The sequence below is a fragment of the Choloepus didactylus genome, chromosome 6 (assembly GCF_015220235.1).
Source record: "Choloepus didactylus isolate mChoDid1 chromosome 6, mChoDid1.pri, whole genome shotgun sequence".
Lineage (NCBI taxonomy): Eukaryota > Metazoa > Chordata > Mammalia > Pilosa > Megalonychidae > Choloepus > Choloepus didactylus.
The window spans coordinates 22,747,497-22,775,487 of NC_051312.1; the positions used below are offsets into that span (position 1 = coordinate 22,747,497).

General features: G+C 39.9%; 1 protein-coding gene and 1 pseudogene across 1 annotated transcript; one reads left to right on the forward strand and one right to left on the reverse strand.

The window, feature by feature from the left end:
* Positions 1 to 8,215: 8,215 nt before the first annotated feature.
* LOC119538214 lies at positions 8,216 to 9,775 on the reverse strand (annotated as a pseudogene).
* A 17,283-nt stretch (positions 9,776 to 27,058) lies between these two features.
* Positions 27,059 to 27,991, forward strand: LOC119538824 (olfactory receptor 1020-like). Its single transcript, XM_037842019.1, has one exon. It carries the CDS (start codon positions 27,059 to 27,061, stop codon positions 27,989 to 27,991), a length of 933 nt encoding a protein of 310 aa, XP_037697947.1.

Below are 27,991 nucleotides of genomic sequence, written 5' to 3' on the forward strand. Positions count from 1 at the left end.
GAAGGCAGGTGGTGGAGACCTAGAGACAGGGTACGAGTGAAAAACACAGGAGAGGCGGGAGACCCAGCAGAGAATGGGGCCAGGGTCGGGGGATGATGCCACAGGCCCCAAAGACCACTCTCCTGCGCTACCACAGTTCCACTAAAAAAAGAAAAAGGCAGATTAGAAGGATTGCTATAGGAGAGCAAAGAACAGAGTTACCGATCCTCTTTTTGGGCAACCGCGGGGTGGTCAGTCCTACTATTATCGTCTTGTCGGTCGTCGCCATCATCAGCAGGGTCGGAGGCTTGGTCTAATGGTTCAGGTTGTATATTCGTTGGCGTTTCTGACAGCTGTTCCTTGGCTTCTTCAGGTGATGTCACGGTTCTCACCAGTCTTTCCGGAACCCACACTGGTTGACGTCCTGGTTCCTGGGGAAAAACACAAACAGAGCCTCTGGCCCAGCTGAGCACCGGGTCAGGGCCTTTGTGGCAACGGCCACACGGCCTGGTTACTGCACCTGGTTCGCCAAACCGTTGAGTGGCAGGGGGCTGACGTCTATTGGGACACTCTCTCTTAAAGTGCCCTGATTGGCCACAGCCATAGCACCCGTTAGACTTTGCCCCTAAGGTTCTCGGGCCTTTTGTAGCCACCTGTAGGGAGCTAGCTAGCATGGCAGCTAGACCTGCATTAGTTAAAGGGCTGCCAGTATCTCTACAGAGCCTGACCCACTCTGTCAAATTTTTTGCTCTGTTTTGTGCCAGGATAACTTTGCACTCCTTGTTGCACTGCTCAAAAATCATTTGCTTAACCACAGTCTCTGCTACTCCTGGATCTGAGAAGATTCTCTCAGCTGCGGTTTGCATCCTGGCTACAAAATCCGCAAATGGTTCTGTGGGGCCTTGGTGTATATTGCTGAGTGAGGCCTGAGCCTCTCCCTTACCTGTTAGCTTTTTCCAGGCACCCACAAAACAGCGGAAGATCTGGGCGTAGACCTCTTGTGGGAAACCTGTTTGGTTCTGGGCATGGGCGCCTCTCCCCAACAGCATGTCAGCATTCCACCCGCCACGTCTCCCCGCCGCATTCCTTGCGGCCTGCTCTTCAGCTAACTCCTCAAACCATGCTTTCCAATCTATGAATCGGCCTGACGGCAAGCAAGCACGGGCTAGCTGAAAAATATCTGCGGGTGTATGATTTAGAGCAGAGAGGTTCTCGATCATGTTCAAGGTATAAGGGGCATTGGGGCCATACTGATGGACGGCCTGCCTCAATTCCCTCAATAGTTTGTAATCATATGATTCGTGCTGATTGCCACCTTGGGGATTGATAATAACCGGGTACATTTCTGAGACTGGCTGCGGCTCAAGTGGCTGGTAGCCACCCAGCATGCCAAAAGGTGTGAAAGGGTTCCATCTCCAGAAATGTCTCCCACCACTACCTAATGGCAAAGGGTCCTGAGGGCCTGTGTACTCGGGCGGGGGGTACGGCAAAGGTTGCCCCTCCCCTGACCGGCCCATCGGGGTTTCCGGGTCTGGCAGCAAAGGATAATTACATTTACTGGGCATGGCCACTAGAGGGAGCTCTCGGCGAGGTCCTTTGGTGGGACCGCCCAAGGCGTCAGTTGGGAGCTGGGGTGTCCCTGGGGGTGCAGCGGTAGACATTGGCGGGGCGGAAGGCCGCACGGGTGTGGCGGGAGGCTCCTCCCACTCAAGTAGCGGGGATGCTTCCGCCTCCTCGCCAGTATCGCTATCTGACTCTGAGTCAGAGTCACTGGACTCCGGCGGTTTGCCCTTATAGGAGCCGTCCGCTGACGAAACTGACTGGGTTTCTTGGAGCGCGCACCGTGCTTCTTGCAAGGCAGAGGACGGGCTTAGGCCGGCAGCCGATTCTAGTTCAAGGACCGCACGGACGGTCTCCCATATGGGTACTAGAATCGGGTCCATACACACGCCCGTCTGGCGCGCTCGGTCTATGTCGCGACCGAGCTTCATCCAAGAGGGTAGGCTAAGGCTGCCGGTGCAGGCAAACCAAGGGGCAAAAGTATCAACATCATCAAGAAAACGCTGAAGGGAGCTTTTCCTGACCGAGATACCCCGTTGTTTCAAAAGGTTCTTTAAGGGAGCTAAGAGAGGTGAACTTCCGGACTGCCCCATGATTGCAGTCGGCACTATACTTCAGTCACTCGGAGAGCTCTTCCGAGTCCCCCGGGGTCACCTGAAAACCCACGGGCCCTAACTATCATGTAATAAGACGCACTCACCTTCTCGCGTTGATCAGGCGCGGGAAGTCCGCCGTAAGCTCGATGCGCAGCGCTGCTCTCCTCACAGAGGGACCGTCGAGAGCGAGGCAGGAGGAGGAGCGTTCCCCGTACGGGCCACCACTTGTCCGGCGCTTTCTCCGCCCCGCCTCGAGTCCTCGGTCGGCCGGCGATGGGGACCAGAGAGATAAGGGGAGAGAGGGTGCGGACAACGTCTTACCCGGAGCACTTGTGATCACTCAGGACTCGCGGTGGTAAAGCAGATAAACTTTTAATGGGACTAGGCAATCATCATCTTTACAGGTTCCACCCGGGGCGAGACACCTCGGGGGAGAACAACCTCGATGCGGCCGTCAGGTACGGCTCCTTGTGGGCTGTCTCCCCGAGCTTTGCCCGGGAACTTTCTTATAAACCTTGCGTGTATCCAATGGGCTAACGCCACGCACACAAGCATGATTGGTGAATACAGCGGGTGGTTACATACATCAGAAGCCGGAAGCAGGATGTGGGCGCCATCTTGGCACCACTCGATGGGCGGGGGGACTTTGGAGCAGGTTTACAGCGCATGCGCTATGCCCGTCCCGGGAGACGGCTCTCCACACTATAGGTTGGTGAAAGCATTTATTTTCTTTTGTATATTGTGGAAGGGAGAGTGGGAAGGAGAACCAGAATGTCTCCTCAACTTCAAGTGCATTTTCTGGCAGATTAATTTTAGGAACATATTCCATGATAGTTGAGAATAAAAAAACTGCTTTACTTGAAAGTGCTTTTTGTTCATGCACACCTTAAAAGGACTGAACATGTACAGGGATACACAGACCTAGGTTTGAACACAGTGGCCTAGGTTGACATGATAAAGAAGAACACACCTAGAGCAGATACTTAAGGTGCTCCCATTTAATAGCTCCAGCATTGGAGATTCATTAGGGAAAATGCAGCCCAGCCCTGGCTCCAGGTCTGTTCTCTTGGGCATGCAGTCATATGGGTGGGAAAACCAGAAAGCAGCATGATGGTTTGAGTTTGTTTGACTTTGGACAAGTTACACCTGTCTGTGCCTCAGTCATCTCTTTTGATAGGCAGACATGAAAACATAATTGATCCCTTGTATAGTTATCATGATGATAGAATTACCTAAAATTGTATAATATTTAGTATCTATTGCTGAGGTTTTTTAAGGAAGAAATACTTATCTAATATTTAGAACAGGTTCTGGCACATAAAAATGCTCAGTAGGTGTAAGCTCTTAATATAGTTTTTTTGATCAGGAGACTCATTTCCCTTCTGGTGTTTGAAGGAATTCTGGTGTGGCTTTAGACAGTATGGTTCACAGAAAGATGGGGATTTCATAATATTATGAGAAAGAGAAATTTTGTTAAGAAATATTCATGTAATTTCATAATGAGAATATGAGCTGTGGCCCATATATACAACACAGGGATGTAGAATTCCATAAAGCACCAAGAAATTTGGAGGAGACATTTGGTTTCAAATAGCTTTTTCTCAAATTAGGATACTTTAAAAATTCCTCATGATATCCAGAGAGGTTAATTATAATTTGTTTCTCATATCATCTATAGACTTATTTTTATTTTCAACTTTTTTATGTTTAGTATTCCATAGAGACTAATGATTGTTTGAGGTACTTAGGATCCATTCCCCAGGAGCTTCAATTATAGCATAAAATCTCTCACTCTAATGTATGCACTATGCTGACCTCTTCAGGACCAGGAAGGAAGTGTTTATCCATTAGGTTTTTTAGCTAGAACCAGATTCAGGTTACTTCAAAATGGAAATGAATATATATTCTGAGCAAAAAAAAAAAAAAAAAAAAAAAAGAAGAGAAAAGAAAAGAAAACTTTTAAAAATATGCAAATTCAGATCTCCTCTAATTAGAGAATCTTTAAACACAACCCATATTCCTGTGCAATTATGGCTTGGAATACTCCTGTCATGGGAACAATTTCTTCTGTAACACCAAGTACTGGATAACATCTATCTGTGTGTGTGTATGTGTGTGTGTGTGTGTGTGTGTGTGTGTGTGTGTTTTATTTCCCCTTTTCTCCTTTTTTCCACAGCAATATTCCTCATGGAATCTAGTAAAGATGACCATGGAGATGCTCCTTAAATACTACCCTCATTCTGATGGTTGAATTAATGTGCTTAGGAGCTGCTCATGGGCACATGTGAACTATCTCTGCTCAACAAAGTAATGCATTTCTTTGAAATTTCTATTGGGTTTAAAAAAGTCCAGTTTCTTGGTATCAGTCTACAGAATTGGGAAGAAAAGTTTCCACATTAATCACATTAATTTTCTTTTTTAGCTTTGGGGCAGGTAAATGATTTTTTCTTTCTTTTTTTTTTTTTTGGTCAGATTGAGAAAACCATGATGGCAGGACCACGTGTTTTCCACTTCTTTAAATTTAGTCCAGTATATGGGTATATTTTCAGTCTAGGCATGTTTCTAGTCCAGGCTGTCTTCACTTGATTTCATGGCACATCCTGTCTATGAAGTCAGATTTGTACCCTTTCTGCAGCCTAGGAGAGAGGATAAAGAGTAAAATGACTCAATTTCTGTATTCCTTTACTTAAAAAGTCTGGATGGCAGCTTCCACTTAACACAGAATATACAGCATTCCCCCATCCTATTCTTTGACATAATTTGGAAAAGTTTTCACTGTTTCCTTTTATCTGGATAAAATATTTATTGGTATGCATTGCAGCCAATGTAAATTGACAGCAGGTGATATCTCTTTCTCTATTCAGACATCTACACAAACATCTGCATCAATATCTACATCTGCATGTATATATCATGTCTGCTATTAGGTATCCTGGGTATCCTGTTTTTAATTAGCCATCTTTGAACAATATTAAATAACATAATTTTCCGTCATGGATATGATAAACCACAGTTTAACAAATCCTATATTTTTGTCTTTAATGTTTCCCTTCTGTTAATATAATAAATAATGCTACAATGAAGCATTGAACATTTTTATTATAATTTTATCAGTACAACTAATCCTTTTGCTGTATTAGACTATCGCCAAGTCTCCTCAAAAAATTATTATTTAGCTTTCATTGTTTTGTGCATCAAGACTTTGAATATATGCTGCCTAACTACTTTCCAGTTTAATTTCTACCAGAACTTCCAACTTTCTGAATCATTATTAACCTTGTCCAATATAATTAGTAAAATCACTATTTGTTAAGGATAATTGATTATGTCTTTCACTGTAATTTGACTATATTTTTCATTTTACTTCATACTAAATGCAAAGTCACTTCATCTTCATAAATCTCAAAAATAGATGTCACACTCCCCTAAAATGGAATTGTAAAAAACTGCTACTTGGATAAATTTATGTTACTGATAGACTGAAATAAGTAAATATATATATATATATATATAAGTATCACAAAAGGTATAGCCCTGATTTGGACAGAGCTTATTAAGTTGTTCAGGGAAGAACAATTCATTTACCTGGGGTCATTTATCTTATCACTGAATTTATTTCAAAATCCATCAAACAACCTAATTTGATAGATCATGTCAAGTTATTGTGGTACATAAGGGTTGAGTATCATTTAAGATGTCTTTTGATGCTCGAATTATATTTGTTCAGTGTCCTCTGCTGAGGTATTTGTCATTTTGATTTATTAGACAAGTATGTTTTTCTTACAACTTTTAAAACATCGTTTGATATAAGTGTTCTATTTCTCTGAAATAAATGAAAAAAAAAATACTGTTTGCACTTCTTATGAGACAAAAATTTCATTTCTTTTCCCAAACAGGCAATATAGTACAAGTAGAGAAAGGAAACTGCAGCACTGTGTCAGAATTCATTCTCCTGAGATTATCAGACCTCCCTGAGCTGAGCATCTTTCTCCCCCTTGTGTTCCTTCTCATCTATGTGATAGGCAACCTGGGAAGGATCACAGTGATCCAGGTCAGCTCGCAGCTTCACACCCCCATGTACTTTTTCCTTAGCCACTTGTCCATTGTGCTTAAGATGCTGGCCAATATCTTAAGCACAGACAAAGCCATTTCCTTTCTGGGTTGCATGGAACCATTCTATTTATTTGGTACTTATGCAATTACTGAGGTCATTCTACTGGCCGTGATGGCCTATAACCCCTATGTGACCATCTGTAACCCACTGCTGTACATGGTTATCATATCCTGGAAGCTCTATTTGGGACTCATGTCTACCTGTTATCTCTACTGAACAGTGTGTTCTCTGATTCACATGTGTTTAGCTCTTGAGGTCCCATCCTATAGCTCAAATGTGATTAACCACTTCTGCAATTTAACCCTCTCATCTCTTGCCTGCTCTGATGTGTCTGTAAATGAACTACTGGTGTACAACGTGGCCACTGTCAATGAAATCATCACCATTGGAATTATCCTCATCTTGTTTTGTTTATTCTCACCATCCTGAGGATACACTCTTCACAGTGAAGGTGCAAAGCATTTTCTACCTGCACCCCCCCCATCTCACAAACATCTTCCATGGAGCAATTTATTGTAGGCCCAGTTTTGACAACAGTCTGGAAATTGACACAGTGGTCATGGTGTTCTATAGCCTGAAGAACAATGATGTGAAGGCAGCACTCATGAAAACGGTAGGATTCAAATTACTTTCTGCAGGGTTAATTCCATAGATGGTCTCAGGGTTTCAAGTGGGAGCCATAAGAAGGAGCTTTTCTTTCGGTGGATGGGGATGAAAGACTAAAGAGAAATGGACTTTAATGGCTAGGTTCTAGGAATCCTTCTTTCTTGTCCACTAAACTTGATCCTTATTTTAAAATACCCAATAATGGACAGAGCATAATTCAAATGCAAATGAAATGTTACCACTCTTCTCAAATCCCTCAGTGTTTTGAATCAGTATCTGGGATTTTTTTTTTTTTTCTTTTATGCCAAGTATGTTTTATTTATTTGTTTGATATCTATACAGATGTCTCTATCTTCTTGTTGAACCACAAAATTACTAAACAATGAGGACTGTTTTTGTTTAACTCAGTTTGTAGACACTCAGCAGAGCCAAGTAAACAGAAGAGAAAAAATTGCAAATACAAAAATCAACAACAGACTCTACAAATACATAATTTGTAAAATATACTTCTTTAAGGTCGTAAATGAGATCATATTGTTCTTATTGAAGAAAAAAGGGAAAAATTACAATTAACAATAGAAATAAAAATGCAAAGGCAAGGCAACAATTTTTTTGGCTCTTGGACTAAAAATTAATGATCACAAGGAAAACCAAGAAATAAAAGGGAGAAAAATAGATCATACTACTGATTTTCTCTTTAAAAAAAATGCCTTTTAATCATATTTGGATTGATTGGAAATGTACAATAATGATCTTTTGGGGGCTAAAAAAAGCAACAATGACACAGCTCACTAAAACAAAAGAAGCAAGGGAACTCTAACCAGACTATACTTGTATGGTTATTTCTAAAATGGAAGCATTGGAAAAATGTTCAATAAAGCACAAAAAGACCCCATCCTGTCCTTTGCATGCTCTCTCTCAGCTCAGAGATCACAAGTGGCCTAGAAAACACCTTTATCCAATTAAACCAGAAATCTGTAAGTTTCCACGGTATTTTCTGAAAGGTTGACACAAAAAAGGTTAACAGGATTTAGCAGAGCAAGTTCATACCCTCAAAAAACATATTAAACTGATGACCAGAAAAATGAAGCATGCCTTTCCTTTTACAATGTGACTCTAAAGTGCTGCTTATGGACATTCTGTAAAGTAAAGATTGTTTGAAGTTTAATTTTTATTTTACAAAATTGATACCATTAAAGCCAACATGATTATATTCCATCCAATAACTGAGGTAATAATATTATAAAAATATGTAAAAACATTCTAGATTCAAAATTACTAGTTATGCTAACACCCATATAGCTAGTATAAATTTGATTATTAAAAAAATAATTTTGCTTCCTTAAAAACACTTGGCTTGTTTACCATTTAATATCAGATAGATATTTGTTATCCTGAAGTACCAAGAAAATACAAATAAAAACAGCAATGTCTATACTTTGGGTTTCTTGTTAGGTGGATCCTGAAGACTAAATTTTGGAATTTCACCAGAAGGAGCATATGGAATTCTCTTTGAAGACACCTTTTTTGCCAGCTGTTTCAATCTGGAAGCCAATAGTTTGTAGTTCATTGTGGAGCCCATCCAAGACACGTCGTCCATCAAAGATAAAAGCTGGTTTTAGCATTTTTTTATGAATGCATTCATAATCCAATTCCTTAAACGTGTCCCACTCAGTGCAAATAACCACTGCATGGGCACCATCACATGCTTCATATGGATCCTTGGAAATGGTCACAAGTCGAGACACTTGGTCATCCTCTGAAACACCTGGTTGAGAAAGATCCACAATGATTTGTTCCCGCTGTACTTTTGGATCATATACATGGAGGTGTGCACCTTCATCCATCAAATATTTGCTAATATATATATATACTCGAAGATTCTCTCATATCACCAGTGTCCTTTTTAAATGCAAACCCCAAAATAGCTATCTTCTTATCAGTCACTGTATTAAACAGACTGTCTATAATCCAGGAAGCAAACCTCCTTCTCTGATAGTCATTCATGTCTATGACCTGCTGCCAATAATGAGCTACTTCAGGCAAATTCAGAGCCTCACAGAGATAAACTAAATTCAGAACATCTTTTTGAAAGCAGCTCCCACCCAAACCAACACTGGCTTTCAGAAACTTATTTCCAATTCTCTGGTCCATTCCAGTGGCTGTTGCTACCTCTTCTACATCAGCTCCTGTTGCTTCACATAGTGCATTTATAGAGTTAATGCTGCTGATTCTTTGGGCAAGAAAAGCATTTGCTGCCAGTTTGGAAAGTTCTGAAGACCAGGTTATCAGTGGTGAGGATCTTTTCTCTGGGAACCCAGTGCTCATACACAGCACATAGTGCCTGCACAGCTCTCTGGCCCTCTGGGGTTTCGTCTCCCCCAATCAGTACTCTGTCCGGGTTCTTTAGGTCCTTGATGGCTGTTCCCTCTGCCAAGAACTCGGGGTTGGACAGCTCCTGCAAGTTCAAGTTGGGTTTTGTGTTTGCGTCAAATATGCAACTGATACTTTCTGCTGCCCGCACAGGATCTATGCTTTTCTCAGTCACAATTTTGTTCCCATGTGAGTTTTGTACAATGCGTCTAGCACAAGCTTCAGTGTACTTCAGATCTGCTGCCCGGCCTTTTCCTATTCTATAGGTTTTTGTTGGGGTGTTCACAGAAATAAATACAAGGTCAGCTTCTTTAATGGCATCATCAATATTGGTAGAAAAAGAGATTCTTTCCTCTACAGGATTCTACAACTTCCTTTAGTCCTGGCTCATAAATAGCAAGTGTAGGAGAGTTCCACGCATTGATTCTTGATTCATTGACGTCAACAACTGTTACGTGATTTCAGGACACATGTGAGCAATAACACTACACGTGGGTCCTCCAACATAGCCTGCACCAATGCAACAGATATTCTTAATTTCAAACATGATTGGACCTCTTCCAGCCCTAAGCGCGGCGTCCGCTTCTCAACTAGACGCTCAGACAGCACTTCTCTCCGGGTCAAGCTGCCGCAGCTTCTGCACCCGCGCGTCCTCCTCCACCTGATTTCTACTCAAAGCAAGCTCCTCACCTCAGGCTGCCTAGCGCCGCACCCTGAATGCCTGTCCCGAGCCCATATTTAAGGGTTTCTGCCCTAGAGGGCAGAGGCTTCATTCCCTCACATCCAGACCCTCCCAGACTCAGTCCTCAATTGCAATTGCATCCCCAGCTCCCCCTCCCTCTGAGACGGTTTTTAAGTCCCAACCTTTGAGGTCTAGACAATATGAATTCTCACGAAGTGCAACTCGGAAGACATGTTTTTACAACAAAATTAAAATATGTGACCCTTCATATATTGACTTCACTTTCCTTCCATGAAATAAATATACACTTATTTCATATTATTTTCTGGAAAACTATGGGCTGAGCTTCCCATGGGTTTACATGTATTTGTGGGAATTACTTTTAGTCATATTTTTGTTGTCTTTTTTGTTGCAGTTGTTTCAGCTGAAAGGTTTATAATTATATATTTTAGAAATTTCTCATATCTAAAATTGAGATAGTACTCTATGTATCATAAAATTATCATGAAGATTAAATAAATATTGCATGTTAAATCATCAGTGCTACATAAGGTAATATTGCAATTCATTAAATAATTATCTGATATTGTTACTATTGTTTTACCTTTACTTTTTGCTCTGTATGGACTTTCATTCTTCATTACCTGAATAAATCATGTATCTGGAGTATCTGGGATCTGCAGTGTCCTATGTCATTAGGGCTTTTGGGACACACACTATCTCAATAGTGTGGATAACTATCTGCCTCTTTCTCCTTCTGGGACATAAGTGTAATGATTATAAAGACTCATTATGCTGCTAGCAAAAAGGCAGTCAGTTAGATTCAGCTTCACAAAAATGTCTCAGATATCAAATTTTGCTTCCTTCCAAATTTCACTTCACAGGTAATGCCTCGACTTTCATGAGAATAATGAACTTACAATGAGTGCTCTTGAAAGAAGGAAGATTCTGCTCCTCATTTAGTTTACTTAATCCATTTTCTTTTACATATATATGTAATCCAATCACAATCACCCCATTATTTACAAACTATTAGGGGCCCTGTGAATTCCCAAATTCCTTGTGAATAGAATCTCAGTTTTCATGGAGAGACCCACACCTCTCCCATTCTCAGTGGGCCTCTGTCTCTATATTGACCCTGAGTTTGGGGAAGTATCAACTGTTGACACCAAAAGTAACAGTAATTAGTCTAGCGGACACTCAGTTGAGCTAGTGAGCCAACTGTGGGATTCTGCCAGAAGTACTGGAAAAGAGGAGCTTCTTTCTGCCTAAGCCAATTCTCTGGGCAGGTTGAAGCAAAATCGTCTGTAGCTCTTTTTGCCAACAATAGAAGAGAGTCTTCCTGAGAATTAAGTCATCAAAGAGGAAACAGTACTAAGAACTGTGGAAAGACACATAATTGATGGTGTATTTTTTTGCACAGTTGGATTCTCTGTTAACTCTTCTATGTCCAGATTTTTTAGCATATCGGCAATAAATTTCCATTTTTGTTTGTCATTTAAAAAGGAGTTCAGCACCAAAAAATGACCATTACACTTAATTATAAATATCTTTGCGGTCGCAGTTGATCCGTCTGTGTGGGGGGGTGGCGGCCGGTTGCTAAATCCTAGGCTCTCAGGACTGCTTGGAGGGCACCGGCGGCGGGGGCTCTTTCCCGGAGGCGAGGGCGAGGCGGGGGACTTGGCCAGGTCCCCGGCGGGGGCGTGCAAAGTATGGAGGGCGGCGAGAAAGGAACAGGCGGGACACGGTTCTTTTAGGGTGAAGAAACCAAGAGAGAGAGAGTTTATTAGGGGAGAGTACAAGCTTATATCGGGCGGTTTAGAGGGCGGGGTAGCTGTAGGGGTTAAAGGCTTGGATTGGTTCTGAGAGAGCGCGGAGGTTGATTGAAAAGGGGCGAGAGTTGCTCCCCTAACGGTGTCTGGCAACAATGTATGCGCACCGGTGGTGATGGGGGTTGCACTGGCAACAGGGAGTGTCCGGGCAAGATAAGGGGGTGGGGAAAAGGCGGTTCCCTCCGGCAAGCCTCCCCTAACATTGGTATTTTGGGAGAGGAAATGGGGCCTGCCTCCGGCCTCACTTTCCCAGGCCCGGGGGGCTGTAGAGGGCGCTGTCGCCCGTGCCCACTACCCTCCCCAGGGGTGGATCCGGTCCCCCAGCCCAGGCCCGCCAAGTTGAAGCACGTAATCAGTGTCCCGCATATCTTCTTTATCATAGAATAAAATTCACACCCTTAGAAGTAGACTGCAAGGCCATTTTAGTCTAAAACAAAAATATCTTTTTAGCCATATATATATATACATTCATTAGGCAATATATTTTCTCTAAATCTCATTTTCACATCTCCAGGCATGACCCACCGTTTCCATTCATGGAATTACTTAGGCTTTTCGTCTCCTTTTTTTCATTCACCATTTTGTACTTTAAAAAATCATTCATGCCCAGTTCACATTATCCAACTCTTCTGTTTTGTACTTAGGACTGTGCCTGCCAAATATGTATGACATAAACATTTTTGTTGAATGAAGACTTCCTGATCTGTTATGGTCTTAGAATTACCAGAAATCAATTTGAACACAGATAAAAATATATCATAGCACGTATCAGAGTCTTGAGTTTCCTTCACAATTTGTTCTCTTTGGACAGTTTAGGTGCCAAGATCTTTTCCTATTTTAATGGTCAGCTAGATAATTTTTTTTTTGCTTTCTCCCAGTTTATTTTACCATCCCTTCATACACAGTATTCCAATACTTGAATAATCAATTGTTTTGAGCCGGTTAAATAAAACTAGCTAACAAATATTGTAACCTAATTGTTTATGAAAGCCAAGATACACTTCTCTCAGGCATTCTCAAGATGCATAAAAACACATTACATCATTTCATTTTGTGCTTAATCTACTTCTGAGTAGAACTGCTTAATTACTCACTCATCTTTTCCCTTTGGGATTTGGATATCAGAGTTTTGGGCCCTGAAATCAGATGTGAGATCATGGAGATGATCTCAACACTCTCAAAGCAAAGGATATAAAGGTCTTGCATTTTCCTAAGGAACCTCAGCTCTCCTATGGGAGGCAAAAATTTCTTCTATGAGCACAGAAGGTATGCCCCAAATGAATGCTGATAAATTTGGCAATGAACTTATTTTTTTTTTTTTTTTATTTTTGTCTCTGATGCAAAACTTGATTTTCTCACTAGAAAATGATTTGCAGAAGAGGAGGCGGGGCAAGATGGCAGACTGGTGAGCTGTATGTTTTAGTTACTCCTCCAGGAAAGTAGGTAAAAAGCCAGGAACTGCGTGGACTGGACACCACAGAGCAATCTGTCTTTGGGCATACTTCATACAACACTCATGAAAACGTGGAACTGCTGAGATCACCGAAATCTGTAAGTTTTTGCGGCCAGGGGACCCGCGCCCCTCCCTGCCAGGCTCAGTCCCGGGGGAGGAGGGGCTGTCAGCTCCAGGAAGGAGAAGGGAGAATTGCAGTGGCTGCTCTCATCGGAAACTCATTCTACTGATTCAAACTCCAACCATAGATAGACTGAGGCCAGACACCAGAGACTCTGAGAGCAGCCAGCCCAGCAGAGAGGAGACGGGCATAGAAGGAAAACAACACGAGAAGCTCCAAAGTAAAAGCAGAGGATTTTTGGAGTTCTGGTGAACACAGAAAGGGGAAGGGCGGAGATCAGGCCTTGAGGCGCATATGCAAATCCCGAAGCAAGGCTGATCTCTCTGCCCAGGGCACCTTTCCTTAATGGCCCTGGTTGCTTTGTCTATTAGCATTTCAATAACCCATTAGATCTCTGAGGAGGGCCGTTTTTTTTTTTTGTTTGTTTTTTTTTTTTTTTAAATCCTTTTTGCTTTTTCTAAAACAATTACTCTAAGAAGCTCAATACAGAAAGCTTCAAAGAATTGAAATTTGGGCACGTCAAGTCAAGAGCAGAAATAAGAGAGCTCTGAGACAAAAGGCAATAATCCAGTGGCTGAGAAAATTCACTAAACAACACAACTTCCCAAGAAAAGGGGGGTGTCCGCTCACAGCCACCATCCTGGTGGACAGGAAACACTCCTGCCCATCGCCAGCCCCATAGCCCAGAGCTGCCCCAGACAACCCAGTGTGACGGAAGTGCTTCAAATAACAGGCACACACCACAAAACTGGGCGTGGACATTAGCCTTCCCTGCAACCTCAGCTGAATGTCCCAGAGCTGGGAAGGGGGAGCAGTGTGAATTAACAGAGCCCCATTCAGCCATCATTTGAGCAGACTGGGAGCCTCCCAACACAGACCAGCAGCCCAGAACTGCCCTGGGGGGACGGCACTCACCTGTGACATAGCACAGTCATCCCTCAACAGAGGACCCGGGGTGCACAGCCTGGAAGAGGGGCCCACTTGCAAGTCTCAGGAGCCATACGCCAATACCAAAGACTTGTGGGTCAGTGGCAGAGACAAACTGTGGCAGGACTGAACTGAAGGATTAGACTATTGCAGTAGCTTTAAAACTCTAGGATCATCAGGGAGATTTGATTGTTAGGGCCACCCCCCCTCCCCGACTGCCCAGAAACACGCCCCACATACAGGGCAGGCAACACCAACTACACACGCAAGCTTGGGACACCAATTGGGCCCCACAAGACTCACTCCCCCACTCACCAAAAAGGCTAAGCAGGGGAGATCTGGCTTGTGGAGAACAGGTGGCTCGTGGACGCCACCTGCTGGTTAGTTAGAGAAAGTGTACTCCACGAAGCTGTAGATCTGATAAATTAGAGATAAGGACTTCAACTGGTCTACAAACCCTAAAAGAACCCTATCAAGGACAGCAAATGCCACGAGGCCAAAAACAACAGAAAATTATAAACCATATGAAAAAACCAGACGATATGGATAACCCAAGCCCAAGCACCCAAATCAAAAGACCAGAAGAGACACACCTAGAGCAGCTACTCAAAGAACTAAAGATGAACAATGAGACCCTAGTACGGGATATGAAGGAAATCAAGAAGACCCTAGAAGAGCATAAAGAAGACATTGCAAGACTAAATAAAAAAATGGATGATCTTATGGAAATTAAAGAAACTGTTGACCAAATTAAAAAGATTCTGGACACTCATAGTACAAGACTAGAGGAAGTTGAACAACGAATCAGTGACCTGGAAGATGACAGAATGGAAAATGAAAGCATAAAAGAAAGAATGGGGAAAAAAATTGAAAAACTCGAAATGGACCTCAGGGATATGATAGATAATATGAAGCGTCCGAATATAAGACTCATTGGTGTCCCAGAAGGGGAAGAAAAGGGTAAAGGTCTAGGAAGAGTATTCAAAGAAATTGTTGGGGAAAACTTCCCAAATCTTCTAAACAACATAAATACACAAATCATAAAAGCTCAGCGAACTCCAAATAGAATAAATCCAAAAAAACCCACTCCGAGACATATACTGATCACACTGTCAAACATAGAAGAGAAGGAGCAAGTTCTGAAAGCAGCAAGAGAAAAGCAATTCACCACATACAAAGGAAACAGCATAAGACTAAGTAGTGACTACTCAGCAGCCACCATGGAGGCGAGAAGGCAATGGCACGATATATTTAAAATTCTGAGAGAGAGGAATTTCCAGCCAAGAATACTTTATCCAGCAAAGCTCTCCTTCAAATTTGAGGGAGAGCTTAAATTTTTCACAGACAAAGAAATGCTGAGAGAATTTGCTAACAAGAGACCTGCCCTACTGGAGATACTCAAGGGAGCCCTACAGACAGAGAAACAAAGACAGGACAGAGAGACTTGGAGAAAGGTTCAGTACTAAAGAGATTCGGTATGGGTACAATAAAGGATATTAATAGAGAGAGGGAAAAATATGGCAAACATAATCCAAAGGATAAGATGGCCGATTCAAGAAATGCCTTCACGGTTTTAACGTTGAATGTAAATGGATTAAACTCCCCAATTAAAAGATATAGATTCGCAGAATGGATCAAAAAAAATGAACCATCAATATGTTGCATACAAGAGACTCATCTTAGACACAGGGACACAAAGAAATTGAAAGTGAAAGGATGGAAAAAAATATTTCATGCAAGCTACAGCCAAAAGAAAGCAGGTGTAGCAATATTAATCTCAGATAAAATAGACTTCAAATGCAGGGATGTTTTGAGAGACAAAGAAGGCCACTACATACTAATAAAAGGGGCAATTCAGCAAGAAGAAATAACAATCGTAAATGTCTATGCACCCAATCAAGGTGCCACAAAATACATGAGAGAAACATTGGCAAAACTAAAGGAAGCAATTGATGTTTCCACAATAATTGTGGGAGACTTCAACACATCACTCTCTCCTATAGATAGATCAACCAGACAGAAGACCAATAAGGAAATTGAAAACCTAAACAATCTGATAAATGAATTAGATTTAACAGACATCTACAGGACATTACATCCCAAATCACCAGGATACACATACTTTTCTAGTGCTCACGGAACTTTCTCCAGAATAGATCATATGCTGGGACATAAAACAAGCCTCAATAAATTTAAAAAGATTGAAATCATTCAAAGCACATTCTCTGACCACAATGGAATACAATTAGAAGTCAATAACCATCAGAGACTTAGAAAATTCACAAATACCTGGAGGTTAAACAACACACTCCTAAACAATCAGTGGGTTAAAGAAGAAATAGCAAGAGAAATTGCTAAATATATAGAGACGAATGAAAATGAGAACACAACATACCAAAACCTATGGGATGCAGCAAAAGCAGTGCTAAGGGGGAAATTTATAGCACTAAACGCATATATTAAAAAGGAAGAAAGAGCCAAAATCAAAGAACTAATGGATCAACTGAAGAAGCTAGAAAATGAACAGCAAACCAATCCTAAACCAAGTAGAAGAAAAGAAATAACAAGGATTAAAGCAGAAATAAATGACATAGAGAACAAAAAAACAATAGAAAGGATAAATATCACCAAAAGTTGGTTCTTTGAGAAGATCAACAAGATTGACAAGCCCCTAGCTAGACTGACAAAATCAAAAAGAGAGAAGACCCATATAAACAAAATAATGAATGAAAAAGGTGCCATAACTGCAGATCCTGAAGAAATTAAAAAAATTATAAGAGGATATTATGAACAACTGTATGGCAACAAACTGGATAATGTAGAAGAAATGGACAATTTCCTGGAAACATATGAACAACCTAGACTGACCAGAGAAGAAATAGAAGACCTCAACCAACCCATCACAAGCAAAGAGATCCAATCAGTCATCAAAAATCTTCCCACAAATAAATGCCCAGGGCCAGATGGCTTCACAGGGGAATTCTACCAAACTTTCCAGAAAGAACTGACACCAATCTTACTCAAACTCTTTCAAAACATTGAAAAAAATGGAACACTACCTAACTCATTTTATGAAGCTAACATCAATCTAATACCAAAACCAGGCAAAGATGCTACAAAAAAGGAAAACTACCGGCCAATCTCCCTCATGAATATAGATGCAAAAATCCTCAACAAAATACTTGCAAATCGAATCCAAAGACACATTAAAAAAATCATACACCATGACCAAGTGGGGTTCATTCCAGGCATGCAAGGATGGTTCAACATCAGAAAAACAATCAATGTATTACAACACATTAAAAACTCGAAAGGGAAAAATCAATTGATCATCTCAATAGATGCTGAAAAAGCATTTGACAAAATCCAACATCCCTTTTTGATAAAAACACTTCAAAAGGTAGGAATTGAAGGAAACTTCCTCAACATGATAAAGAGCATATATGAAAAACCCACAGCCAGCATAGTACTCAATGGTGAGAGACTGAAAGCCTTCCCTCTAAGATCAGGAACAAGACAAGGATGCCCGCTGTCACCACTGTTATTCAACATTGTGCTGGAAGTGCTAGCCAGGGCAATCCGGCAAGACAAAGAAATAAAAGGCATCCAAATTGGAAAAGAAGAAGTAAAACTGTCATTGTTTGCAGATGATATGATCTTATATCTAGAAAACCCTGAGAAATCAACGATACACCTACTAGAGCTAATAAACAAATTTAGCAAAGTAGCGGGATACAAGATTAATGCACATAAGTCAGTAATGTTTCTATATGCTAGAAATGAACAAACTGAAGAGACACTCAAGAAAAAGATACCATTTTCAATAGCAACTAAAAAAATCAAGTACCTAGGAATCAACTTAACCAAAGATGTAAAAGACCTATACAAAGAAAACTACATAACTCTACTAAAAGAAATAGAAGGGGACCTTAAAAGATGGAAAAATATTCCATGTTCATGGATAGGAAGGCTAAATGTCATTAAGATGTCAATTCTACCCAAACTCATCTACAGATTCAATGCAATCCCAATCAAAATTCCAACAACCTACTTTGCAGACTTGGAAAAGCTAGTTATCAAATTTATTTGGAAAGGGAAGATGCCTCGAATTGCTAAAGACACTCTAAAAAAGAAAAACGAAGTGGGAGGACTTACACTCCCTGACTTTGAAGCTTATTATAAAGCCACAGTTGCCAAGACAGCATGGTACTGGCACAAAGATAGACATATAGATCAATGGAATCGAATTGAGAATTCAGAGATAGACCCTCAGATCTATGGCCGACTGATCTTTGATAAGGCCCCCAAAGTCACCGAACTGAGCCATAATGGTCTTTTCAACAAATGGGGCTGGGAGAGTTGGATATCCATATCCAAAAGAATGAAAGAGGACCCCTACCTCACCCCCTACACAAAAATTAACTCAAAATGGACCAAAGATCTCAATATAAAAGAAAGTACCATAAAACTCCTAGAAGATAATGTAGGAAAACATCTTCAAGACCTTGTATTAGGAGGCCACTTCCTAGACTTTACACCCAAAGCACAAGCAACAAAAGAGAAAATAGATAAATGGGAACTCCTCAAGCTTAGAAGTTTCTGCACCTCAAAGGAATTTCTCAAAAAGGTAAAGAGGCAGCCAACTCAATGGGAAAAAATTTTTGGAAACCATGTATCTAACAAAAGACTGATATCTTGCATATACAAAGAAATCCTACAACTCAATGACAATAGTACAGACAGCCCAATTATAAAATGGGCAAAAGATATGAAAAGACAGTTCTCTGAAGAGGAAATACAAATGACCAAGAAACACATGAAAAAATGTTCAGCTTCACTAGCTATTAGAGAGATGCAAATTAAGACAATGAGATACCATCTAACACCGGTTAGAATGGCTGCCATTAAACAAACAGGAAACTACAAATGCTGGAGGGGATGTGGAGAAATTGGAACTCTTATTCATTGTTGGTGGGTCTGTATAATGGTTCAGCCACTCTGGAAGTCAGTCTGGCAGTTCCTTAGAAAACTAGATATAGAGCTACCATTCGATCCAGCGATTGCACTCCTCGGTATATACCCGGAAGATCGGAAAGCAGTGACACGAACAGATATCTGCACGCCAATGTTCATAGCAGCATTATTCACAATTGCCAAGAGATGGAAACAACCCAAATGTCCTTCAACAGATGAGTGGATAAATAAAATGTGGTATATACACACGATGTAATACTACGCGGCAGTAAGAAGGAACGATCTGGTGAAACATATGACAACATGGATGAACCTTGAAGACATAATGCTGAGCGAAATAAGCCAGGCACAAAAAGAGAAATATTATATGCTACCACTAATGTGAACTTTGAAAAATGTAAAACAAATGGTTTATAATGTAGAATGTAGGGGAACTTGCAGTAGAGAGCAATTAAGGAAGGGGGAACAATAATCCAGGAAGAACAGATAAGCTATTTAACGTTCTGGGGATGCCCAGAAATGACTATGGTCTGTTAATTTCTGATGGTTGTAGTAGGAACAAGTTCACTGAAATGTTGCTATATTATGTAACTTTCTTGGGGTAAAGTAGGAACATGTTGGAAGTTAAGCAGTTATCTTAGGTTAGTTGTCTTTTTCTTACTCCCTTGCTATGGTCTCTTTGAAATGCTCTTTTTTTGTATGTTTGTTTTCTTTTTAACTTTTTTTTTCATACAGGTGATTTGAAAAAAGAAGGGAAAGTTAAAAAAAAAAAAAAAAAAAAAAAAGAAAAAAGACAAACAAGGGGAAAAAAAAAAAAAAAAAAAAGATGTAGTGCCCCCTTGAGGAGCCTGTGGAGAATGCAGGGGTATTCGCCTACCCCACCTCCATGGTTGCTAACATGACCACAGACATAGGGGACTGGTGGTTTGATGGGTTGAGCCCTCTACCATAAGTTTTACCCTTGGGAAGACGGTTGCTGCAAAGGAGAGGCTAGGCCTCCCTGTATTTGTGCCTAAGAGTCTCCTCCTGAATGCCTCTTTGTTGCTCAGATGTGGCCCTCTCTCTCTGGCTAAGCCAACTTGAAAGGTGAAATCACTGCCCTCCCCCCTACGTGGGATCAGACACCCAGGGAAGTGAATCTCCCTGGCAACGTGGAATATGACTCCCAGGGAGGAATGTAGACCTGGCACCGTGGGACGGAGAACATCTTCTTGACCAAAAGGGGGATGTGAAAGGAAATGAAATAAGCTTCAGTGGCAGAGAGATTCCAAAAGGAGCCGAGAGGTCACTCTGGTGGGCACTCTTATGCACACTTTAGACAACCCTTTTTAGGTTCTAAAGAATTGGGGTAGCTGGTGGTGGATACCTGAAACTATCAAACTACAACCCAGAACCCATGAATCTCGAAGACAGTTGTATAAAAATGTAGCTTATGAGGGGTGACAATGGGATTGGGAAAGCCATAAGGACCAAACACCACTTTGTCTAGTTTATGGATGGATGTGTAGAAAAGTAGGGGAGGGAAACAGACAGACAAAGGTACCCAGTGTTCTTTTTTACTTCAATTGCTCTTTTTCACTCTAATTATTATTCTTGTTATTTTTGTGTGTGTGCTAATGAAGGTGTCAGGGATTGATTTAGGTGATGAATGTACAACTATGTAATGGTACTGTAAACAATTGAAAGTACAATTTGTTTTGTATGACTGCGTGGTATGTGAATATATCTCAATAAAATGATGATTTAAAAAAAAAAAAAAAAAAAAAATGAAAATGATTTGCAGCTGACAACAATGTAGTAAGAAGGTAGATGCAAGAAAGATATTAACTTGGTAAGTAATCTGACAGAATCATAGACTATTAGAACCAGATTGGATTTTAAAGTCTTATCTCCTTATAGTCACTTATTTTACACAGAGGAAACTGATGTTCTGAAAGGAAATATGACTGGAATAAGACAAGTCATAAATCCTCAATGTATTTGTAACAGAAACAACAAAAACAAACAAGCACATTTAGCATTTTGTAATCATGGGACAATTGTCAACATTAATGGACTCTGATTAGGAATCCAAATGTGCACACAATTCCCATTAGCTGTTATTTCCTATTAAAAGATGAGTTGATTTATATAGTGATTGAGGCTGACCCAATTTTGGTGTCATATTGTTTTTTCTGTCACATGTTGATGCCCTGATACCAACAGTTGACACATACATTACAGGACTGGGGTTGGGGTGAGGGCCTAGCCTTAAGAGAATAGAAAAAAAAAGTATTTTCAAAAGAAGTTATAGGACTCAATAAAGAGAACTTGTTGCAGAAATACATGATCTTGCTGAATGTTTTCAGAAACTTCTCTTGCCAGCTTACAATTGCATAGAGGAATATTAATTGGCCCCTCTTGTTTCTTGTTAAATTTTGTTTCCTTTCATTGCTGTATTTGGTTTCTCAGATTTCATTTCTGCAATCTGCAAATTTCTTTCAGTCTGGAAGTTTATAACTTTCTTGAAAGATCATTACAAGTAAAACTGTATATAAATTGTCTAATTGATTTCTTCCTAACATTCAATTCTGTGATCAGAAATAAGGGTTTTGGTGGAAAACCACATTCAACATAGAGGTGGTTATTCCCCGTGGCCCAGACCCCAAGCTTATTTGAATATTCATCCTAAAGATAAGCCTTTCTTTTTAATGCCTATTTTTCAAGGGTCGTTCTTCACAGTAACCAAAGTAGAGGATGGCATAACAAAGAAACATTTCCTTCCACTTTTTGCTTTCTGGACACTGGATGTAATTTTATTTCTCTCTCACTTTCACAGCAGTGGCCATTGTGCCACTCCTTGGCCAGTTTACAGTTATTACTCCCATGTTTTTAGACAGGAATGGATAGTCTGCCACTCTATAAGAGCTGGTATTTTCTAAGGAGAAAAGCAGAAATCCAAAGTATTAAATTGAGCTCAATAATGCCATCTTTTTCCAATTAACTCTTTTTATAGGAGAACAAAACGTAAACTCATTGATACCACAATAATAGACTCTAATGTCTTGGGAAGCTCAAACTTGGCAAAATGTTGAACAATAATAGCTAATATTTATTGAGTGTTTGGTATGTGACAGGCAGTCTTCAAAATAATTCATATATATTAGCTCATTTACTCCTCATCATAACCATATTGCTACAATAATATACAATTTACATATTAGAAAACTGAGCAATAGGGTTATTAATAATTTGCCCACAGGCACACATAGTAAGTTGCAGAAACTGGATTTAAACCCAGGCATTCTGCCTCCAGATTCTATGCTTTGAATCACCACATCATAAGTCTCAGTTATTGTGTTAAAGAACTAAACTTGCCTTTTCTTTACCATGTGCCCTAAAACAAAATTTAACTTATTTTGTAACTAATATCTCTGTATCAAATGTAACACATTGAGCTGCCAGGAAATAACGACACTTATTTACTCCTTTTAGGTTCTGTTAGCTTTGTCTCCATTCCATAATCTGGGAAGCAGTGCTTATTGGAGATGTTTATTACTCCAATGATATAGAATTCCTTATTTCCCACCCTGCCTCTTTTATAGCAGAGCTATGCAACCCAGTGCAAACACCAGGCCATGCTTACCTAGAACTCAACTAATTTAGCTAGCCAGAAACAGAACAAAGGAAGAAAAATAAATTTTGAGTAATAAAGAATTAATAATTATTGCATTTTATTTCATTCTCTGTACCCAGATAATAAATACTCAAATGAATTGTTTAGTTACTCTAAATTTATAGGCAATTTTAGTAAGGACATTTAGATTTATTAAGAATCTGCAACAAATTGGGGAAAAGGAATGACAGTTAAGTTTTGGTGATGCTAGATTGGTTCTTTGATAATATAGATAGATGAAAATGGAAATAAATATAAATATATTTCAAACAGGAAAGTATTTAAATTCTAAATTTGTTGGACACAGAGAATCATTGAAGGAGCTAATAAGAAGGTAACAATAAAAAATCCATTTTATAGAGTTCTGTCTTAGTCGTACATGGGTAGATTTTGCTGCACGTTTGGAGGTAGAATGAGTAGAGACTGGAGGGAATGAGACCAATTAACATGTTCTAATGAGAAAAAAAGAGAACTGGTGTTAAATAATGGAATGGCAGTGATAAGAGGAAAGTTTGGATATTGGCCATATTTACAAGATTGAATCAATGGTCCTTAGGTTTTAGTTAAGGGAAATTTCTATTTGTACCATCAGGGTGGGTGGTAGTGAACATATTTCAAGATAGAGATAACCAAATATAATAATTTGTAGAAAGTGAAATCCTTCTACATGTTTAAATCTTACTTTGGACATGCTTAAATTTACATGTACTTATTTGACATCCAAATGGGTATTGCCACTTAGATATGTTCTGACATAGAGAATAAGTTTGAACTGGGCATATGATTTTGGAATGGAAATGTGAATGCTATCATTTTACATATTGTAGTTTAAGAAAAGATAAAATTAACTAGAGATGCTTTACATGGTGATAAGAGAAGTGGGTCAATAATGAAGCATTAGGAATGTACAACTGTCTATGAAAGAGACTAGGTAGGGACATACTCAACTACGGGAGGAAAGTAAATAGAAGTGTTCAGAAGCCAATAGAGCTGGGAATTTAAGACAAAAGAAGGTGTCAAAACTATCACATGGGATAGAGAAATCAAGTGCATTACTTAAAAAATAATACCCTTTAGATCTGGCAGCTATGACATAGTTTGAGATGTTGCATTAAAAGAGGTTTAATAAATTTGGGACACAAATCATCTCTCAATAAGCTGAAGTGAGAAAGTGGAAAACTGCATAGATGCTTCCAAGGAAACATTGATATAAAGTAAAGGAAAATAGAAGGAAGTAGATATAGGGCAATGCTTGTAAAAATGGAGTGACTTAATATTGTTACACGCTGAAAATCTATGAGAGAGAAAGAGAAAGAGAGAATGAGAGGGAAAGAGAGAGAGAAATAGCATAAGTTCTTGAATTAAAGCAAACAGCTGGCCTGGGATACACAGTTGGGAGAATTATCCTCAAAGAGAGGGGCACATTTTCCCCAAAGAAGAATACAGGTGGAAGGAAGGGAGTCACAGATGGATTAACATGCTTATAGGTTGACTTGGTTGGATAAGCAAGTCAATGGTCAATTTATTATTTGATGAGCAAGCCAATTTATTTGCTACTCTATACTTTCATCTGTGAGATAAAAATAACTGTCTGCAAGTGAGGAAGAGATGGTGGAATGGTGCCTTAAAAAGAAGAATGAAGGTTTAAAAAGCTATTAAATAAAATGAGGGAAATAGCTGACTATGAATTGTTAAAGAAAAATATATATGAGAGACAAAGAGAGTGTAAAATCATGAGGCAAATATAAAATGATGAATTTGTATCAACAATTTCACTGAATTCATTGTTAATTAATTAAACTGGTATACCTGGCACAAAGGAGAATTCAAAGACCCACAATTTTATAGATCAGGAATACACACATTAATTTACAAATAGAAACAATACTGGCTTCTTCCATTGGAGGGAGAGAAATCAATTATTCTCCACTGGGCAAAATGAGCATGTCTATGGGCAAGTATCATTTGCACTGCTACCAGTTATCTACAACTTACAGAATCCTAAAGTAGAACAAGGAAAATGAAATACAGAGATATGATAATAACATATTTCAATGTCTCATGATTTTTCACTGTACATTGAATGAAAACATTCCCAGATATCATTGACATATGATACCCTAGACTGAATATATAATAAATTGATAAGCATGGAGATATCTCTAATTGCAGCCACAGCTTTGGAAAACAAAATGTATGACACTGACCCAGAGTTGCTACATGGCCACTTTGGAGCAGTGAATGAGCAAGATTGTGGGTATAAAAAGCCTGTGGAAGGAAATTGATTCAACACATATAGATATAACTTGATAAGGAAGGTAATCTCATTCTCATAATATAGATTAAGAAACTGAAATTTAGAGATTAATTTTTATGTCACAAGTACTGAATTTTAGAGGCAAGTTTCAGTCACTTGATAAATTCAAAATATTTGTTCTTTCTATTTTGTAAGTGGATTTCAAACTATTCCAAGGAATTTCATTGTACCTCAGAGACAAAACCACATCTGAAGGTGATAAATACAGAATTTCTGCTCCTCAACCCATGTGGCTTCATCTGGAATAATGCTTTCATCTGTTGTGGAAATAAATGATGACAATCCAAATGGGAACAAATAGAGTCTATTTATTTAGAGTTTGCTACAGCAGGTTGGAAAGCCACTAGTCACTTGTATTTAGCAGAAACTCAGACAGGTAGAAGAGATGGGAGGTTTATAGTGAAAAAAAGGTAAGGCTTCAGCCATACTCTAATGAGAGATTGTTAGAATCCAGTCTGGAGATGGACACAGGCTGACTAGAAAAGAGGCATTCTCTATGATTGGCTTGGGGAGTATATTTGGCTTTTTCTCATTACACCTGAGTTGGAAGCAGGGCAAAAAGTAGGGAGGTGGGAAGTCAGTCACCAAGTACTCCCCTTTTTAAGCTGGTTGTTGCAAACATGGTTTGAATTCCTAGGCTGGTTGCTGTGGAGGTTGTAAGTCAGAGCTCTATTGTCATATTTGATTCTGTTACTGTCCATTTGTATATTCAGCCTTAGTGTTTATATATCAGTTCTTGTTGACTGAGAATATACCATGGTTTGATATTATACAAGGTATTGGTTAAGCTGTCATAAAAGATGTAACTTATACTCTCAAAAATTGTACAGTCTAGGAAAGGAGACAGATAATAAACACATAAACAGATAAATAACAAAACAGTCACAAATTGTAGTAAGTGCTATACGGAGAGAATGAATAAGATGGAGAATAATGGAGGCATTCCTTAGAGTTAGTCAGTAAAGACTTCCCTGAAAAGTCAGTGTTAAATTGTGGCATGAGAATAATAAAAATGGGCAGAAGATGTTTTCTCTGAAGAAATTGCATGTTCAAAGTCTCTGAAGGACAGGGCTCACACAGCAGCACTCTGCAAAAGCACCAATGTCTGGGAGTTACTGGGAGCAGAAATTCTGTCGTGCTGCCCTAGCTAAGCTGTTCTCTTTCAAAGAGCTGAGATCAGTGGAGGAATGGAACACCCTTTCCTTTGCATAAAACCATCAGTCTGCTACTGAAGCCCTAGGCTGGTGGGTTTGCTTCATTTCTGAGGTGGAAACTTTTCCTTGGCTCACCAATGCTGATGGAGGAAAGCCCTTAAGGTATTAAAGGGAGTTTGTGTCACTGGAGGATGGCAGATGAGGGCAAAATGAATTGGATCAGACAAGATTGGGCATGGGGAATATGGTAAAGAGACTAGGACAGCAGTCCAAGGCTGAGATGAAGGAGGCATTGACTAATGTGGTGGTGGGGGCTTTTGCAGATTGGACAGAGATGGGATATTTTAGTTTTGAAATTGTTGATACATTGGATGTAGTAAAAAAAAAAACAGCATTAAAAAATTGTGGAAGGAACCTAGGTTTAGAGTTCATCAACTGGCTTGATGGTGGTGCCATTTAACCTGAAAACAATAGCTTTGAGGAATCAGGAATGTTAAATTTAGCAGTTTAATTTATAAATGAAGAATTACAGCACAAAAATATTTGAAAACCTATGCATTGTACCACATGCCAAGGTGCTATCGGGCTGCCCAGGTGAATTTAGGACTACTGCTTTTTTTTTAACCTTACTTTTTCCTTTGGTTAATGTCTGGGTTATTACTAATATCATCATTACTCTGTCATAACTCCAAAAATCCAGGAGCACTGCAGGGACATGGAGGAGGAGAACGGCACTGTGAAGACTGAATTCTTTCTCCTGGGATTTAGTGACCATCCAGAACTTCAGAGTCTTCTTTTCGCTGTGTTTTTTTCCATCTACTCTGTGACCTTGATGGGGAACATTGGGATGATTTTTTTAATCATAACCCGTTCCTGCCTGCACACGCCTATGTACTTTTTCCTCTGCATATTGTCCTTCATTGATGCATGCTATTCTTCTGTCATTGCTCCCAAATTACTTGTAGACTTGGTTTCTGATAAGAAGACCATTTCTTACAATGGATGTGCTGCACAGTTATATTTTTTCTGTTCTCTGGTTGATACAGAATCTTTCCTTTTGGCTGCCATGGCTTATGACCGGTACATAGCAATATGTAACCCACTGCTTTACACTGTTATTATGTCCGAGAGGGTTTGTTGCCAGCTTGCAATTGGAGCATTTTTGGGGGGTACTATGAGCTCAATTATTCACACTACTAACACCTTCCATCTGTCTTTCTGCTCCAAAGAAATTAACCATTTCTTTTGTGATATCTCCCCATTATTCTCTCTGTCCTGTGCTGACACTTACACTCATGACATGGTCCTGGTGGTCTTTGCTAGTTTGGTTGAAGCTATCTGTCTTCTAACAGTTCTTCTCTCTTATGTCTGTATCATCACAGCCATCTTCAAGACAGGCTCTGCTGAGGGAAGAAGGAAAGGCTTCTCCACTTGTGCTTCCCACCTGATGGCAGTCACTATATACCATGGTGCCCTAATCTTCATTTATTTGCGACCTAGCACAGGTCACTCACTGGACATTGATAAAGTGACCTCTGTGTTCTATACACTGATTATACCTATGTTGAATCCTCTTATTTACAGTCTAAGGAACAAAGATGTTAGTAATGCCTTTAGAAAAATGATCAGTCTGAAATTGCTTTCTTAA

Excerpts from the sequence above, each read along its gene's own strand:
- LOC119538824 (XM_037842019.1), top strand. The coding sequence starts at position 27,059 with ATGGAGGAGGAGAACGGCACTGTGAAGACTGAATTCTTTCTCCTGGGA.